Genomic DNA, 18,805 nt, shown 5'->3' on the forward strand with positions numbered 1-18,805 from the left:
CTGTCTCCTCACCGCCTTGGAGAAGCGCCCGTACGTGGCCGCGTCATATTCGCTCATGTCGATCTCCTTCAGCCTCTCTTTGAAGGCCTTCTCCGCCATCTCGCGGGCTGCTTTGCGGATCTCGTCGGGCACGGCGTCCTTCTCTGCCTGAGATATCTGGTGCACTGTGTGGCCCGCGTCCAGACGGTAGGGGCCGCCCTTGCCGCCCAGGCCTGCCGTGTCTCTGCCCCCTGTGCCTCCGGCCCATTGGTTGCCCCCGACGTGAGGCTCGTTCTGGGGGTCGATCTTGCCGTGTTTGGGGGATGTGACATCCTGGCCGCCATCCCGCTCGATGGTAATCTGTACGGGTCTGCCGTCCTCCTCCCACCCAATAATTTTCCTCCAGCCTTTATTTTTCTCCTCGGCCCCGAAAGGAATGCCGTGCTTGTGCAGCGCTTCGATCAGGACCTCCCGTGTGTCCTTGTTGTACGACTCAAAGTCGAAGACGTTTCGCACCACGTTCGCCAGGCCCTCGTCGGGGAATCTCTGGAGATGTTTCACGATGTTGACCACCTCTCGGGTGGAGTAGGGGTAGGTGATGGTGCCCTCATCAGCCATGGAGCGCAGCTCCCCGAAGGCTGCCACCAGCTTCTGCAGCGTGGTATCTGGGACATCTGGGCCGTACTGCTTCAACATGGCCAGCTCCGACTGGGGCTTGGGGTTGTCCACCGCGTGGCAGCTGAAGATGTCACCCAGAGCTCCGAAGAAGTCGTTCCCTAGGAAGGGGAAGCCAGGTCGATTAGCCAGGACCATCATCCTGAAGTCTGGGTGCATGGTTATAATATTAGGGCTCCTCTGGGCCTCAAGGGGGTCGGAGACAATCCTGCGTCCATCGGCCAGAATCATCTCGCCGCTCTCCACCAGGGTTTTGAGGATGCAGGTGACGTTGGTAGGGGCCTTGTCCGCCTCATCTATCACCAGGATGTGGCCCAGTTTCACGGCTTTCACCAGCGGTGAGTCCTCGTACACGATGACGCCATCTCTGACTGAGGGTTGCAGGGTCAGAGCCTGGACTGTCGTATCTCTGTGAAGCTGTAGGTACTCCCTCGGCCGGTTAAGAAGGTGGAGGAACCGGTCAACTACCTTATTCTTACCAACACCCTGGTTGCCTATCAAAAGGAGGTGTTCTCCCAGCAGGAAGTCTTTCAGCATGTCCTCCATCACTGCTATGTGCTGCGCGTTATCATAGAAGAGCACGTCTGGAACTTTCATCGTCTCGTTGGGGTTGAAGATCGGAGCGGATACACTGCCGATGGTCAGCACTCCGTCCTTCACTGTACAGCTGTGGTCACGTTCACCAGGGTCTGCAGTGTCCCGGATGGAACAGTCAGCCAGGCTCTTCTGAAGGGAAGCCCGTGCCAGGCTTGGCAAGAACCTAGACAGGCAGGCCTTGTTGACAGCATGAGCTACGCTCTCCTCTGGATACGCCGAGAGACGACGGCAGATCCTCAGCAGCTGTCTGGTGGAGAGAGACGAGGCCAGAGACTGGCCGGTGGGGTCACTGGCGTCGCGGAGGCTGTGTGAAAGGAGAAGCAGCTGCTGAACGGACTGTGGGGGAACATTGGGAATCAGTCCTTGTATGAGGCTGATCTCCTCTGCCTTGGCCAGTGGTGTGACGCTGTGGTAGAAGAACATGGTGAGGAGCTCCGGGTTCAGCCACTGCTGACCGCTAGCCCCGCTGCCACCGGCGCCCACCAGTGGGGGCTCCGCCAGAGCCAGTACCCTGAACGACGGGTGGACGGGGAAGATGGACCTTTCCTGAAGTTGTCGGTCGGACAGTCGGAGTTGTTCTTTCAGCGTCTGGTATCTGTCCCACCTCAGCAGTCTGCTTCCGTCGTACAGGGACAACTCGCGGTCGTGAAGCAGCCTGGAGAGGACAGCCAGGGTCCCCAGGTCCACCCTGTGGATTCCGTCCAGCACCAGCAGCTTGCCCTCCCGGGCGGCGCTGACCAGCGGGGAGGCCCTCCACGCCGTGTCCCCGTTAGGGAGCGTGTACCTCTGCTGCAGCAGGTCCCTGGCCGTCATGTCCTGGTAGAGCATCACCAGCTCGGCGCTGTAGCCCAGCATTTCGGCAAACTCTCTGGCGACCGCCGACTTGCCACAACCCCTGGCCCCGATCAGACACACGTCTCCGACCATGTGGGACTGCATCATCTCGGCCAGGAGCCGGGCGTGGCTCGCCGTGCCGACGAAGGTGGGGCTACTACTACTGTTGGGCGGGCGGGGCTCCTTGGTGCCCGCTGGTACCTGAAAGGTCACGCCCTCGTCGTCGTCTGCGAGGCGTAACGTGACGTCGGCGTGTCCCTCGTTGTCTGCGGACGGGACCACACCCACCACGGCGATGGGAGCGGGCTGGCGATGACCGTCCAACAGCTGGAACCTACCGAGGACGCCTTCCACGGCGGCGCGCCCTTCCTTTCCCAGCATGCTTTGGTACGGGTACAGTCTCTGCACCAGCTGCTGGGAGGACAGCGTGGGGAACACGTTCAGCACTCGCAGGGCGGACGGCAGCTGGTCCACAGGGAAGTCGGGCAGGCCCAGGGCGGAGGACTCCTGGGAGCACAGCGTGGAGGCCAGGGACAGCAGTCGGGACACCTTCTCGGCCGCGACGTCCGGTCCCGCCGCAGACAACAGCTCCGCCTGCTCCTCGAAGGGCAGGCGGCTCACGTCTCTGGCCTGGAAACGGGAGCGCAGCGGAGGATCCAAGGGGTTGCCCTTGTACTTGGGAACGGGAAGCCCGAGGGCGAATACCCGGAAGTCTTCGCTCACGCGAACGATCTTCCGCGAGTCCAGCTCATCCTTGGTGTGATGATCGCGCAGCAGTTTGTCGTAGCGCACGGGCGACATGAGGAAGCGTCCGTCCTCCAGCTGCATCTCACGGTTCTCCAGCAGGTTGTTGAGGACGGGCAGCACGTTCCTCTCAACCTTCTCCAGACCCTCCAGCACCAGGACCCGGCCCTCGGTCGCCGCCCGCACGGCGCACTGGTCCACGTAGAACGCCGTTCCCGAGCGGATCTCTCGTCTCTGCTTCAGGTCCGTCTCCGTGGTGTCCCTGGACAGGGCCACGTACTCCACCTCTCTCCCGGTCAGCTCCAGGTACTGCATGGCTACGGAGCGTCTCAAGGGTCCCGGTGCGCCGATGAGAAACACGTCCTGACCCAGCAGGTCCTTCTGCAGGATCCACTGCAGGTGCCGGGCGACGGTCTGAGGCACGGAGTACGGTACGTGTCCGACGGGCACGAGCTCTGGATTCCGGGACGTTTTCAGCCGACGGGAAATCCCTCCTATCTTCACGGTGTCACCTGTGTTGACCGTGTTGAGCAGTTTGACCACATGAGCGGCGTCCGGCATCCCTCCGTCTCTACCCAGCAGCACAGCTCCCACGATGCTTCTCATCCTCCTCGCAGCCACGGCTGCTGCTTTACATAATGTCTGATGATGCATTGTCAGCTGTACCTTCACATACGTTGTGATGATGCATTGTCAAATAACTGTTGAGTGGGAAGCTTCTTCTCTGGTTGTGTCGGTTTAACAATCCCATTGGAAGCAGGAGGATAATGAAAATTGGACAAAGTAACACATATCGGGCCTATCCATACTAATGATGTCAGCTTTGCCCAAATATGGAATTCCACACATCTCCAGAGTAGACCAGAGTCAGGTGGAGTACACCAGAGCCATAGAGTATAGACAGAGTTACGCAAACTCCGTTCACTTCATGGGGCCAGTCCAATGGCGGCTCTTCTACATAGACATCTATTGGTTTGTCCCTAACTGAAGGCTTAAAATAGGGACAACCGGAAGTTTACGGAATGCATTGGAACCATTGGAATGCATTGAACCACCTGGCCAGGCTGTTTTCTGCCCCCTCAATATCGCAACTCCTCTGGAGTACACCAGGTACTGATGTTATTATGTATGTATACACATGTGTGAGAGAGAAAATGGGGGAGAGAGAGAGAGATAGATGTGGGGTGAGAGATGTGAGGGCCGCGTCGCGTGGATGTGCAAGCCTAGGTTGCTAGATATGAGGACCGTGTAGTGGTCCAAACCTCTAGTAAATGTATATCTACCATTTTAAATAAATGGAAAGTATTTTGAGGTCAATCTACAGTAGTCTATGAGTCAGTACAGCGTGCGGAAAGACACACAACCCGGGAGGGTTTGGAGATCTTATGTCCATATTTGGCATGTCCAGACAAACAGACATGGAATTTGTATTATATATAGTTGACCAGTCTGTGCTATATGACGTCAGACATTTCCATATACATATATAGTTTTTCAATTTTTTTTAATGAATCTCTAATTATACCCAGGGAATATACAAAGCTTAATCATTCCCTTTTGCGACCAAGTACATTTTTAATGCCGATTCAAAGATGGCGGAAGTCGACAAGACGGCGGAGCCTGCGATTGACAAATTACAGATTCTGAGGGAGCTCGTGGACGAGCTGTACCGCTTCAGAGACCACTACTTCGAGACTCACAGCGTGGAGGAGGACGCTCGGAGGAAAACGGCCGACGTCGCCCGCGAGACGGAGAGAACCCTGAAGGAGCTCGAGGAGAACGAGAAGTCGGTTCAAAACAAGGCGGAGTTCCTCCTCCTCAAGGGCCGGTGTCTGAACGTCTCCCCGACGTACAGCGCCGTGGCCGAGGAGTGCCTGTCCAAGGCGGTGAAGCTGGAGCCCGGCCTGACGGAAGGCTGGAACACCCTGGGAGATCAGTACTGGAAGAAAGGAGACATGGTCGCCGCCAAGCACTGCTTCACCGGAGCGCTGCAGAGGAGCCAGAACAAGGTGTCCCTGCGCAGCCTGTCCATGCTGCTGAGGCAGCTGCCTCCGGGGGAACACCACGACGCCGCAGAGTGGGGGAAGCGCGTACTGGAAGGCGTGGACATGGCCCGGCAGGCCGTCCAGCTGGACGTCACGGACGCCACCTCCTGGTACATCCTGGGGAACGCCTACCTGTCCCTGTTCTTCTCCAGTGGGCAGAACGCGCAGATGTCCCAGCGAGCCCTGAACGCCTACGCGCAGTCCGAGAAGGTGGACCGGGCCGGCGCCGAGTGCAACGCGGACCTGCACTTCAACCGAGCCAACCTGTTCCAGTACGAGGAGATGTTCGGGAAGGCGCTGGCCGGGTACGACCGGGCCGCCGCCCTCGACCCCGACTGGGACGAGGCCCCGGAAAGAGCGAAGCAGCTGCTTGAGCATCTGGGGAAGGTCACGGAGCTGGTGGAGAACAAGGGGAAGATGAAGGCGGGCCGCTTGCGAACGATGCTCTCTGACCTCAACGCGTCGGCGGCCCCGGGGCCTCAACTGGGTTCCCCGACGGGCTGCGGGAGCGGAAACCTGGAGCCACGGACCCTGTCCTCTCTCAAGCAGGGCCACAACACCGGGGTAGCCCTCTCGGGCAAGGTGGTGTTCAGTCTGGCCCCCACGGGGCGCGTGGCCTTCACGTTCGGCATGGTGGACCGCGAGGGGACGTGCACGGCAGTGATGGTCTACAACACTGCCGACAGCTGGGCCGTGATGATAGGAGACACCGTGGTCATCCCGGAGCCTCAGATCAAACAACACAGCGTGACGCACGACCGCAAGGCCTTCGAGTTCAGGAGCATCCGAGTGGACTCCCCTCTTCTCCTCGTGGTCAACGGCAAGACGCAGAAGGTCCAGAGTCAGATCGCTGTTTCCGTCAGCTACAAGCCCAACGACAATAAGTAGATGGAGAAACCGCTGTTTCCGTCAGCTACAAGCCCAACGACAAACTGCTGTTTCCGTCAGCTACAAGACCAACGACAAACCGCTGTTTCCGTCAGCTACAAGACCAACGACAAACCGCTGTTTCCGTCAGCTACAAGACCAACGACAATAAGTAGATTGTTTCCGTCAGCTACAAGCACAACAACAAATTGCTGTTTCCGTCAGCTACAAGCCCAACGACAAACTGCTGTTTCCGTCAGCTACAAGACCAACGACAAACTGCTGTTTCCGTCAGCTACAAGACCAACGACAAACTTCTGTTTCCGTCAGCTACAAGCCCAACGACAATAAGTAGATGGAGAACAAGGATATTTGGGAATAATAGAGAGGTATGAAAGCCAAGTCGGGATCGGTGGTCTTCCGGATGGACGTGTCATCTTGAATGTTCTGTGTGAGAAAATGTAGTGATTTCTTTGTAACCCGAGCTAATGTCCATCCATGAACGGAACTGCTGGACATCGATATTAAAGCATTGTGTTGTTTAGATTTGTTGTGTTGTGATTGGCTGAGCTTTGCATAACGTTTGTGCCACATGAGCCAATATAAGAGAGAGAGGAAGAGGGGGGAGAGAGGAGAAATAGAGATATGTCAGGCTGTGTAGTGTGGATGTGCAGGTCTATACGTTGCTAGATGTGAGGGCCTATGTAGCGGCCAGAACCTCTAGTTCTAGATGTATTTATATCGTCAATGTTTGTTAAACTCCCACCCTAAAACATGATCATTAGGTCTTATTGTTATATAAGGAGGTATAATATTTTCAAAAAAGTGTACAGTATTTGTTAAAATGTAGTTTTTATGTGGGCACACCCACCAGTTCATTAAGTATGCCTGGTTTGCCTGGTGGGTGGTGATCCACCTGAACTGAAGCCGCACCCACAGCTGTAGTTGTATGATAAAGGGGGAGGGGTTATGGGAGGGGCTGATAGTGTGATGTGATATTACTGTTTATTTCATTGGCCCGTTTGACTGTCAAGGGTTCAGCCTCCAGAAAGAAACCCTAAATACAAAGTGAATACACCATTGCACATAAAAACGACTCCAGGGTGTCTAATGACTTAGGTAGTATTTTAAACAGACTTATAGCTTGTTATGTAGACAGCACTAGAATTGCATTTTTATGTAGTCATAGCACTTTATATTACACATGTATACTATATAATATAGTATAGTTTACATAGATACTCCACTGTTACATTCTTAGTTTACGCTTGAGTCATGATAACTACTTTTTATATATGTGATGTATGCCATGCTTGTTATTTGTTTTTGTTATTGCTTAATGTAAATCGCTCTGGATTAAGAGCGTCTGCTAAATGCCTAAATTGTAAATTGTAATGAAGTACTGTCACCTCATAGACACATGGAAAACTGGAAAAATACAAACATTGTGGCACTCCTTCTTTAAGAGTCCATAGGCATTTGATGAGATCTTTGTTAAAATGTGGCTTTCACACAGTATGACAGTAACATGGTGTCCTCCGTAGTCTGAACACCCACCTCTTCAGACTCCATCTTAGCCTGTAGCACTTGCCTAGCATGTGCTCTAGCCTCGATGACCTTACAGCCGCCTTGGTTCAAATTATGTAACTTATCATTCATTTATTCAGTTATAATTTCATGTAGTATAGCACTCTATAGTTAAGAACTATTTTGATGTATTTGATATATTACCATGTTCTTTGTTCTTGCTTACCGTAAATGGCTGTCTGGAATAAGAGCGATTTACTGCTAAATGCCTAAGTCTGCTAAATGCCTAAATTGTAAATTGTGATGTTTCATTGGTCTACCAGTATGACAGTATTAAAGCGGTGATGTTTAATTGGTCTACCAGTATGACAGTATTCAAGCGGTGATGTTTCATTGGTCTACCAGTATGACAGTATTCAAACGGTGATGTTTCATTGGTCTACCAGTATGACAGTATTCAAACGGTGATGTTTCATTGGTCTACCAGTATGACAGTATTAAAATGGTGATGTTTCATTGGTCTACCAGTATGACAGTATTAAAGTGGTGATGTTTCATTGGTCTACCAGTATGAGAGTATTAAAGCGGTGATGTTTCATTGGTCTACCAGCATGACAGTATTAAAACGGTGATGTTTCATTGGTCTACCAGCATGACAGTATTAGAACGGTGATGTTTCATTGGTCTACCAGTATGACAGTATTAAAGCGGTGATGTTTCATTGGTCTACCAGCATGACAGTATTAAAACGGTGATGTTTCATTGGTCTACCAGCATGACAGTATTAAAACGGTGATGTTTCATTGGTCTACCAGCATGACAGTATTAAAACGGTGATGTTTCATTGGTCTACCAGTATGACAGTATTAAAGCGGTGATGTTTCATTGGTCTACCAGTATGACAGTATTAAAGCGGTGATGTTTCATTGGTCTACCTGTATGACAGTATTAAAGTGGTGATGTTTCATTGGTCTACCAGTATGACAGTATTAAAGTGGTGATGTTTCATTGGTCTACCTGTATGACAGTATTAAAGTGGTGATGTTTCATTGGTCTACCAGTATGACAGTATTAAAGCGGTGATGTTTCATTGGTCTACCAGTGATGATTCATACCTGGTCGTGGAACAGAGCTCCGCCGAACGCCCAGACGGCGGCGAACACAAAGTAGAGCTCGTAGAGTTCCTTGGAGCTGTCGGGAGGGGTGTGGTCCGGGGTCAGCAGACACTCCAACAGGTGACACAGCGTCTGGACCAGGCTCTGCTCCGTCACCGGGATGATCTTCTTAAACCTGCCGGACGGACACACAGGTCAGAGGTCAGGACAATCACTTTATTATTGATGATTACTGATGGTGTTTCTTTGAATGTGGTGTTCTTTTTACCCTGCTTTCTAAAACGGTCAGTCCCAATACTTGATTCCGATTGGCTGGTTTCTGATGATTAGACCACGTAGTAAATGTCACGATAATCTACACCTTAAATCAGTTTATATCGATCCCAGGTGCGTTACAGTGATCCAGCATATATGTAGAAGGGAGGCGCTTGATTTCCATACAAACCCTGGCCGCGATCGAGGGCTTCTAAGCACCGCCCGTGCCACGCCACATACTGTAGCATGGCGAGTGGTGACTGTGTGACTCCGGCCCGGGCGGCACTTGTAAATAAATACACAAGTGCCCCTATATTCACTCGTCACTCTGAACAGCTGTTCGCTAAGTCGCTAGGCTAGCTGTTTTGACGTGATGTTCACAGACATATCAGTTAAATCTGGATTTAAAAAAATATATATAAATTTCTATCGAATATGTTAGTTACCATGACAATGACCTAACACATAAATTGTGTTTCTCAATGTGTTCGTTTGGCAAATGTTGACAAGGTAACACCCACCAAGCCTGAATGGATTGGCTGAGAAAACAAGGTCTCTCTGGTGGCCTCAGAGTGTAACCTTAGAACAGGGGTTCTCAACGTTTTTGGCCGGGGACCCCCAGAAATGCTTTGGCAATGTCTCGGGACCCCCGCCCCGCCCCCTCCCGACCCCCAATATAAATTGACTGCTACAATAACCTTAAACCATTTTGGGCGGGAACCCCTTTTGGTGTTTTAAGCATTGTTATAATTTAGCTATTGAAAAATAGCAGATCTACAAGCTCATAGCGCGCCACCGAGTGGCGCGCTACGAGCTTGTAGGTCTGCTATTTTTGAAAAATCGTGAAAATAAAATTTAAAAAAAATCTTTTTTTTTTTTTTTTTTGTGTTAAATAATTTGGGGACCCCCTAAAATATTTTGGCGACCCCCCGAGGGGTCGCGACCCACGGGTTGAGAACCCCTGCCTTAGAAATGCACTCTGTCGAGCTGCCAACTTGCACCTTGCGCACAAGTAGGCCACGTATGGCCTACTTGTGCGCAAGCAGAGCGTGCCACGAGCGTGCACTCACTGAGTGAGTTTGAGTGAGTTGCACTCACTCAAATAAAACCTGTATATTATTATGATATATTGTAATGACGACATAATGACGTTGCCATGAGCTATGGTCTTAAACAAGAGAGGACACCGACATACATACCCCATCATTATATAACATACATACATACCCAGCTGATCGCAGTACTTGCGTGCTCTGCTTGTGCAAGTAACTACTACTTTCTCTAGTGAATCATATTTTTGAATAGTTTCATGATTTTCATGTTGCCATGATCGTAACAGATTTAGAAAAGCAATAAGCCACGCGAGGTCCGAGCTTACCTTGTATTTTATAATGTCTGAGAGGGTTGGAGTCACTCCGCTGTGCGTCGTGTCTCACCATACCTTTCAGCCATTATAAAATACAACGTAACCTCACACCTCTTGTGGCTTAATTATTGCTTTATTATCTGCAGTTCTTTGTTTTTTACCCTACCTACCCTACAGATTGAGTGTGATGTGATTTGTTTCACAAATAATATCATTATTTTTAACAAAATATACGGTAAAAACAATTGGTAACTTGTAGTACTTCAGTTAGTTTTTAACTAGATCATATAGTGAATAGATCTAATTATATATGGTTCTAGATAGTTGTTAACTACACCTGGTAGGGCTCTAGTTGGTTGTTATAACTACACCTGGTAGAGCTCTAGTTGGTTGTTATAACTACACCTGGTAGAGCTCTAGTTGTCAGTTAAGCAGACCTTGATTTGAGGCCGTCCAAGCACGAGGGGAGGTACTTGTCAAACAGGATGATCAAGTTGGCCTTCTCCGATTGGACCTCCCTGCTGTCAATCCAGCTGGACACGGGCGGGTTCCAGCCAAGGTCTCCCGGGTTTATGTACAGGATGCCTGGAGGGACAAACAGTACGGTCAGTTTATGTACAGGATGCCTGGAGGGACAAACAGTACCGCCTGACCATTTTCAAGTTTCAAAGTGGCCAACGTGGGACTCGATTTTCAACCGAGAGAAAAGCCCGCCTTCGACAAACGTCACCAGAGTCCTGACCGCCTGAACCCCAGAAGCTATATCAATTCAGAGGCAAGAGCTATAGGGTGATTTTGATGTGTTTCAGTGGATTATATAGAAACAGTTAACTGAATTAACTGTTACAAAACAGGGTCTAATAACAACATGGCTTTATATGACCAGTCTATGACGTTAGTCATCTTCTATGGTATATAGGTATCCTTGAAAGATTTATTTATAGACTAGACTAGAGCAAGAATCCACCACTCCTGAATTAAGTGTCTGATGCTGGGAGTCTGGTGCAACGCACAGGTCCTGGACCTGGTGAGAGCAGGAGTGGACCTGGTGAGACGTACAGTAGGAGGGGCCCGGACAGGAGTCAACCCACAGAGCCTAGTCCTTCTACGCGCCAGTTCCTCTCACTCACAGTCCCGGCAGAGTAGTTTCGCAGCAAAGGATTGTGTGGCCCTGGTCTTTCCCTAATGGGACTGATCGAGGGTAGCTACCGGGACGTAAGTCGGGACTTGATCACCCCGGCTGGGTCACCTGAGTGAGGGGGATGATGTTGCGAGACCCGAAAGCTCGGCGACCTTGGGATACATCACTGAGGATACGTCCCAGGTGTTCTTCGTTCGAGCCATGGGGCATAAAAATGCAAGCAGTGTGGCAGTACGGTACAGAGGTGATCTTTACCTGCTCTAGAGACGGTAGCGGGCGTGGCCGTACGCAGGTGGTCTTACCTGCTCTAGAGACGGTAGCGGGCGTGGCCGTACGCAGGTGGTCTTATCTGCTCTAGAGACGGTAGCGGGCGTGGCCGTACGCAGGTGGTCTTATCTGCTCTAGAGACGGTAGCGGGCGTGGCCGTACGCAGGTGGTCTTATCTGCTCTAGAGACGGTAGCGGGCGTGGCCGTACGCAGGTGGTCTTATCTGCTCTAGAGACGGTAGCGGGCGTGGCCGTACGCAGGTGGTCTTATCTGCTCTAGAGACGGTAGCGGGCGTGGCCGTACGCAGGTGGTCTTATCTGCTCTAGAGACGGTAGCGGGCGTGGCCGTACGCAGGTGGTCTTACCTGCTCTAGAGACGGTAGCGGGCGTGGCCGTACGCAGGTGGTCTTACCTGCTCTAGAGACGGTAGCGGGGGTATATTACCTGCTCTAGAGACGGTAGCGGGGGTATATTACCTGCTCTAGAGACGGTAGCGGGGGTATATTACCTGCTCTAGAGACGGTAGCGGGGGTATATTACCTGCTCTAGAGACGGTAGCGGGGGTATATTACCTGCTCTAGAGACGGTAGCGGGGGTATATTACCTGCTCTAGAGACGGTAGCGGGGGTATATTACCTGCTCTAGAGACGGTAGCGGGGGTATATTACCTGCTCTGGAGACGGTAGCGGGGGTATATTACCTGCTCTAGAGACGGTAGCGGGGGTATATTACCTGCTCTGGAGACGGTAGCGGGGGTATATTACCTGCTCTAGAGACGGTAGCGGGGGTATATTACCTGCTCTAGAGACGGTAGCGGGGGTATCTTACCTGCTCTAGAGACGGTAGCGGGGGTATATTACCTGCTCTAGAGACGGTAGCGGGGGTATATTACCTGCTCTAGAGACGGTAGCGGGGGTATATTACCTGCTCTAGAGACGGTAGCGGGGGTATATTACCTGCTCTAGAGACGGTAGCGGGGGTATCTTACCTGCTCTAGAGACGGTAGCGGGGGTATATTACCTGCTCTAGAGACGGTAGCGGGGGTATATTACCTGCTCTAGAGACGGTAGCGGGGGTATATTACCTGCTCTAGAGACGGTAGCGGGGGTATATTACCTGCTCTAGAGACGGTAGCGGGGGTATATTACCTGCCCTAGAGACGGTAGCGGGGGTATATTACCTGCTCTGGAGACGGTAGCGGGGGTATATTACCTGCTCTAGAGACGGTAGCGGGGGTATCTTACCTGCTCTAGAGACGGTAGCGGGCGTGGCCGTACGCAGGTGGCTGATCTCAAACAGCAGCCTCATGGTGGGGTTCAGAGGGATGCGCTCGTTGCTGGCCAGGGTCAGCACCTAACAGGTTAACGGGTTAGCATTGCATTGATTGATTACTTTGTTATTATTGACAGTATTGCACAAGTCACAGTTATTATACAATGATGCCGAAAAAAAGAGCACAACAATCTTTTGGCAAGCTGGTCCAGTAGCAAATTGCAGACAGGTGCTGTTTTATGGTGGTTTTCAACCTAAGCCACTTTATGATGGCTTAGGTTCATTTCACTCATTTCACATTTCACATTTCAGTGGTGTAACAGTAGAATTAATTCATCCCCATATGGGTCGGAGTTTTTTTTCTTTTTTTCCGCATACTGTGAAATAAAACATTTAAATCAATCAATCCATAAATCAATCAAATCAATCAATCGGATTAGGTCTTTAGGTCTTCCTCACCTTGTTGTCGTCCATCACAGTGTTCAGGGACTCGATCCACATGGGGTCGATGTCTCCGTCCAGGACGATCCACTTGGGTCCACCGTGAGCCACGTTGGCCAGCTCACGCATTATCTTGGAGAACAGCCCTTTGGGGAGAAACAAAAACATAATGCGACAGTTTTATATGTTTATATTTATACCGTTCTGGATCCTGGTTGATGACAGTAGTCTCGCGTTGCCAGACTGTTGCCTCTCACAATGTTCAAATGATTCCGTCATACAGTCTGGAGCAACGGAAGCTCTATCATGAGTAACATATATAGAGCGGAAGTGGAGCCCCCTTCCCCACTTCCGTTTCGGCTTTACAATTGCACAAATGTATCCTAATATAAATAGAAAGCATATATAGCTTGCTGCTTAGCAGAAATGGAAATTAAAAAAATAATCTCTAAAGATATTGTAAAATCTGTTTTTGTGAACGGAAATGACAACTAGATTACTCAGATTTCGGTGTACTTCCAGACTCTATATAGCATTCGGAGACTAATGACACAGGAAGGAAGCAACCACTCACCATCTCTCCACTCCCTGGTGGCCGGGTTGATGATGCCGAACAGCTGGTCGTTGGTGACGGCCTTGGGGTTGAGGTCGGTCCAGACGGGCCGGCGCTTCATGTTCTGGTAGGTTCTGTGGAGCGCACGCATCACCTGGCTCTTCCCGGTCCCTGCATTACCCACCACGAACACCGAGTGGCGCACCGCTAGCAGCTCCTCCAGCTGCACCACCTGGCAGTGGAAGAGATTCATTTTCATTTACAAATTACCATCATATGGTAATATGATAATATCATAATTCATAATTAATTAATATCATAATAATCATAATAAATCATATATTGCATCCTCACATTTCTGAATAATGACTATACTATACTATACTAGGGATGGAGCTCGATAACCGATACCCGAACAAATCTGATAACAATTAAGCTTATAGTACCCGTTATCGATAGTGGACTCGATAAGAATAGAACCTGGCCTCCTTATCTTCTTATAATTTTTATCCCACGATTTTGCAACCCAGTTTTTTCACCCAGTGCCAATTATCTAATGTAATCCTGGGCGCTACACTTCCTCTGCCAACCTGGGTGGGCAGCGGACTGACCTCATGCCTCCTTCTATGCATGAGGAGTCCAAGCTGCTTCTTTTCACCTGACAGGGGGGAGTTTCCCTGGTTGGACGTAGCGCGTGGAAGGAACACGTTATTCCGACCAGTTCCTTTCCCCCCCATCAGGCGCCCCGGGTACCTACCCTAGGGGACACGGGGAGAACATGCAAACTCCACACAGAAAGGCCCTTTCGCCAACCCCGCCTCGGGTATGGGCACTGATGACGCGGAGGAGGAAACACGCCCCCAGCGCCCACAGTGTCCCCAGCAGGAATCGAACCCAGGACCTTTTAGCTGTGAGGCGACAGCACTACCGACTGTGCCACCGTGCCCCTGGCCTCATTATCAATAAAAAATGAACAAGCTCCATCCCTAATAATGACTGCTGAGCTCAATAACGGACCGCTGTCTACTCAAAGGCTGCTCATATCAACCTGCGCTGCTTGATTTGATGTTGTATCCAACACGACAGCCATGTAAACAAACGCTGGGATATGAGCACCAAAAATATGTGCAAAAAATTGAATTGTTACATCTCTAGTTCAGACCTTGAGTATAAAGTTGTCCTCTGCTTGCAGCTTCAGGTCCAGCACAGACTCCTTGACGTGCGCCTCAAAGTCCATGTCTCTCTTGCGGGGCACGTCCAGGGCGGGGAACAGGTCTCCGATCAGCCCCATGAACACGGGCATGTCATCCGTGGCGATCTTGGGGACGTTGAAGTCTCTCAGGGCGCGCATCAGAACCTGGTCCTCTGCGCGGCCCGGGTCTCCTCTCTTCAGCGAGCCCGCCACCACCAGGACCGACTTGATGGCCCGCAGACCCCAGTCATAGTGGTCCTAAAAACACAGGACAAACTTAGTCAAAGGGGTTCTAAATACACAGGACAGACTTAGTCATAGGGGTTCTAAAAACACAGGACAGACTTAGTCATAGGGGTTCTAAAAACACAGGACAGACTTAGTCATAGGGGTTCTAAAAACACAGGACAGACTTAGTCATAGGGGTTCTAAAAACACAGGACAAACTTAGTCATAGGGGTTCTAAAAACACAGGACAGACTTAGTCATAGGGGTTCTAAAAACACAGGACAGACTTAGTCATAGGGGTTCTAAAAACACAGGACAGACTTAGTCATAGGGGTTCTAAAAACACAGGACAAACTTAGTCATAGGGGTTCTAAAAACACAGGACAAAAAATAAATACACTTGCGTTGTCGCACAGCGACTGCTCCCCAGTGCTCCGCGCAAAATAGAAACTTAGTACAAGTACAATAACAATAGTCGACTCGCTACTCAAGCCCAAAATGACTACGTGCTTAGACAGTAGTTATTTACACAGCGTGTAGAGGGTTAGGGTAGTAGTAGTAATAGTACTAGTAGTAGTAGTATATTACCTGTTTAGACAGTAGTTATTTACACAGCATGTAGAGGGTTAGGGTAGTAGTAGTAGTAGTACTGGTAGTAGTAGTAGTAGTAGTAGTAGTAGTAGTAGTAGTTGCGAACGCAGTGAGCATTTACTATGAGACCCAGCAGATCACGTCTGTGTGTGTGTGTGTCTGTGTGTGTGTCTGTGTGTGTGTCACGCTGTAACACCACCCGCCCACCACCAGAGGGCGCAGCTGTATCACACACAAAAACACACACACACATGCACGCGCACACACACGCACGCACGCACGCACGCACGCACGCACACACACACACACAAAAAACTTAACTTAAAAAAAAACTTAACTTAAAAAAAAACTTAACTTAAAAAAAAAACGTAAAAAGGAAAAACGCACACACACAAAAAACTTAACTTAAAAAAAAACTTAACTTAAAAAAAAAAAAAAAACTTAAAAAGGAAAAGCTTTAAGGAAAAACTTAAAAAAAAACTTAACTTAAAAAAAAAACTTAACTTAAAAAAAAAAAAAAAACTTAAAAAGGAAAAGCTTTAAGGAAAAACTTAAAACAAACTTAACTTAAAAAAAAACTTAACTTAAGAAAAATCTTAAACACAAAAAAAAGAGAACTTAAAAAAACCTTAAAAAATTACGTAATTTATTCTAATTGTTGTTTTTGCAATTCACGAGCTGCGTTCGCTTCCCGCGTTCGCGCGTCTTACTTGTATATTACCTGTTTAGACAGTAGTTCTTTACACAGCGTGTAGAGGGTGATGAACTTCCTGGCCAGGAGACGTGCGTCCAGGAAACCTTCAGCCACCAGCATGATCTCACAGATCAGCTCGAAGTCTGGCACCACCATGGCACATGGTCTGTAAGAGCCAATCAGAAGAGAGAGAGTGGTATGTAAGAGCCAATCAGAAGAGAGTGGTACTGTATGTAAGAGCCAATCGGAGGAGAGAGTTACCATGTGCCATCATGGTCTGTAACAACCAATCAGAAGAGAGAGTTACCATGGCACATGTTTTGTAAAGGCCTATTCATAGTCTGGATTTTCGGTGGTGAGGTGACCACCGCTGCGGTGGTGAGGTGACCGGTGAGGTGACCACCGCTGCGGTGGTGAGGTGACCGGTGAGGTCACCACCGCTGCGGTGGTGAGGTGACCGGTGGAGCGCTGGTGAGTAACAACAGAGATGGGCTGGGGAGAGCGGTGGTTTGCTCTTCACTGCGGCTCCGTGACGTCATGTTGTAGTTCGGTGGTCACCTCACCACCGATAAATCAGACTATGAATAGGCCTTTAGAGCCACTTGCGGCCCATAAAAATGTATCTGCAACCCGACAATTGGATCCCGACCCATTGTTTGAGAACTCCTGCAGTCGAGACAATAGATGGTGCTAGCCTGGCATTGCCAGACTAATATCACTGCGTAGATATTAGTCTGGAACTTCGGTGTGGAAGATTCATTTCCAACAGATTCAAACATCACAGCTAAAAATTACCCACTTTCAATAGGCTCTGATTGGTCACCCACAACTCTGGGGTGAGTGAAATGTAGCCTAATTCAAATCAAGGAGTATAGCGGAACCAAGGCATTTTTTTTTCCTTTTTGAGGGGCGCTAGCCCTTCCTATATACAGGTTTAATGTTTGTTTTTAGTTCAATGTTTGTTTTACAATGAAGGGAAAATGTACGTCATCTTGTCCCCAACACAAACACTAAATGCCATTAACAATAAAGAGAATTAAATGTTTGTTTTGTCACCTTTTGTTTTACTGTGCATCACCATTACATCACCTAATCAACATGAGTTAGACTTTAATATATTAGCGCCCCTCACTTCACACGGATGTGATATATATTTTCTTTGCTGTGGCAGATTGGTCTGGTTTCCAGGCTAAGATAGATGATCCTGACCTGAACAGACACTTGAGGTTCTCGGGCAGCTCGGTGCGTCCTGCGTATCCAGGGTTCATGGTGATGAAGATCCCCACCGAGGGAACCAGGCTCACCTCCTCGCCCAGGAAGTTGAACCTCTGCTTCCTGTCCCGCACCGCGTCCTGGATGCTCTTCACCTGCAACGACGGCACAAACCTTTTTTATTTAGAAAGAGACGTCTGTTGCCTTCCCGTGACCCCCAATGCGTCATGGGAGATGTAGTCTAGCGTATAGCCAGACAACTATTGCACAATCTCTGAATGTCATATAGAGTAGAGTCTGGAACTACACGTCATGAATGCTATAATATACAGTAGAGTCTGGAACTACACCTCCTGAATGCTATAATATACAGTAGAGTCTGGAACTACACCTCCTGAATGCTATAATATACAGTAGAGTCTGGAACTACACCTCCTGAATGCTATAATATACAGTAGAGTCTGGAACTACACCTCATGAATGCTATAATATACAGTAGAGTCTGGAACTACACGTCATGAATGCTATAATATACAGTAGAGTCTGGAACTACACGTCATGAATGCTATAATATACAGTAGAGTCTGGAACTACAGCTCCTGAATGCTATAATATACAGTAGAGTCTGGAACTACACCTCCTGAATGCTATAATATACAGTAGAGTCTGGAACTACACCTCCTGAATGCTATAATATACAGTAGAGTCTGGAACTACACCTCCTGAATGCTATAATATACAGTAGAGTCTGGAACTACACGTCATGAATGCTATAATATACAGAGTCTGGAACTACACCTCCTGAATGCTATAATATACAGAGTCTGGAACTACACCTCCTGAATGCTATAATATACAGAGTCTGGAACTACACCTCCTGAATGCTATAATATACAGTAGAGTCTGGAACTACACCTCCTGAATGCTATAATATACAGAGTCTGGAACTACACCTCCTGAATGCTATAATATACAGAGTCTGGAACTACACCTCCTGCATGCTATAATATACAGAGTCTGGAACTACACCTCCTGAATGCTATATAAAGACACCACAGACTTGATGTCATCATATCGTACCTGAACAGCCACCACAGACAGCACCTCCACGGAGATCCTGTTGAACTCATCAAAGCAGCCCCAGGCGCCAGTCTGGGCAAGACCCTTATAGATGTCACCACACGACTGAGAGAGAGAGAGACATTATGTTA

At 49.3% G+C, this 18,805-nt stretch overlaps 3 protein-coding genes across 3 annotated transcripts in view; 1 reads left to right on the forward strand and 2 right to left on the reverse strand.

Moving 5' to 3' along the window:
• LOC306929247 (von Willebrand factor A domain-containing protein 8-like) overlaps window positions 1-3,483 on the reverse strand; it is a gene marked incomplete at both ends in the record, with an annotated part of 4,275 nt that extends 792 nt beyond the window's left edge. Inside the window, one exon of the mRNA XM_079509689.1 lies at window positions 1-3,483. This exon is cut by the window's left edge and continues 792 nt beyond it. Coding sequence (XP_079365815.1) covers window positions 1-3,483 — 3,483 coding nt within the window.
• Window positions 1-18,805, reverse strand: part of dnah9 (dynein, axonemal, heavy chain 9) — a gene marked incomplete at its 3' end in the record, with an annotated part of 115,670 nt that overhangs the window by 61,513 nt on the left and 35,352 nt on the right. Inside the window, exons 34-42 of the mRNA XM_079510771.1 lie at window positions 18,675-18,779; window positions 17,592-17,749; window positions 16,410-16,548; window positions 14,840-15,127; window positions 13,699-13,909; window positions 13,143-13,270; window positions 12,656-12,764; window positions 10,442-10,589; window positions 8,384-8,558 (exon numbers count right to left, since the gene is read on the reverse strand). Of these exons, the coding sequence (XP_079366897.1) occupies window positions 8,384-8,558; window positions 10,442-10,589; window positions 12,656-12,764; window positions 13,143-13,270; window positions 13,699-13,909; window positions 14,840-15,127; window positions 16,410-16,548; window positions 17,592-17,749; window positions 18,675-18,779 (1,461 nt within the window). The remainder of the gene's footprint in view (window positions 1-8,383; window positions 8,559-10,441; window positions 10,590-12,655; window positions 12,765-13,142; window positions 13,271-13,698; window positions 13,910-14,839; window positions 15,128-16,409; window positions 16,549-17,591; window positions 17,750-18,674; window positions 18,780-18,805) is intronic.
• LOC306929248 (tetratricopeptide repeat protein 5-like) lies at window positions 4,422-5,762 on the forward strand (the record flags this gene model as incomplete). Its single annotated transcript, XM_079509690.1, has 1 exon — window positions 4,422-5,762. The coding sequence occupies one exon, from the start codon at window positions 4,422-4,424 to the stop codon at window positions 5,760-5,762; it is 1,341 nt and encodes a 446-aa protein (XP_079365816.1).

The sequence above is a fragment of the Electrona antarctica genome (genome assembly GCF_951216825.1).
Source record: "Electrona antarctica genome assembly, chromosome: 9".
Taxonomy (NCBI): Eukaryota; Metazoa; Chordata; class Actinopteri; order Myctophiformes; family Myctophidae; genus Electrona; species Electrona antarctica.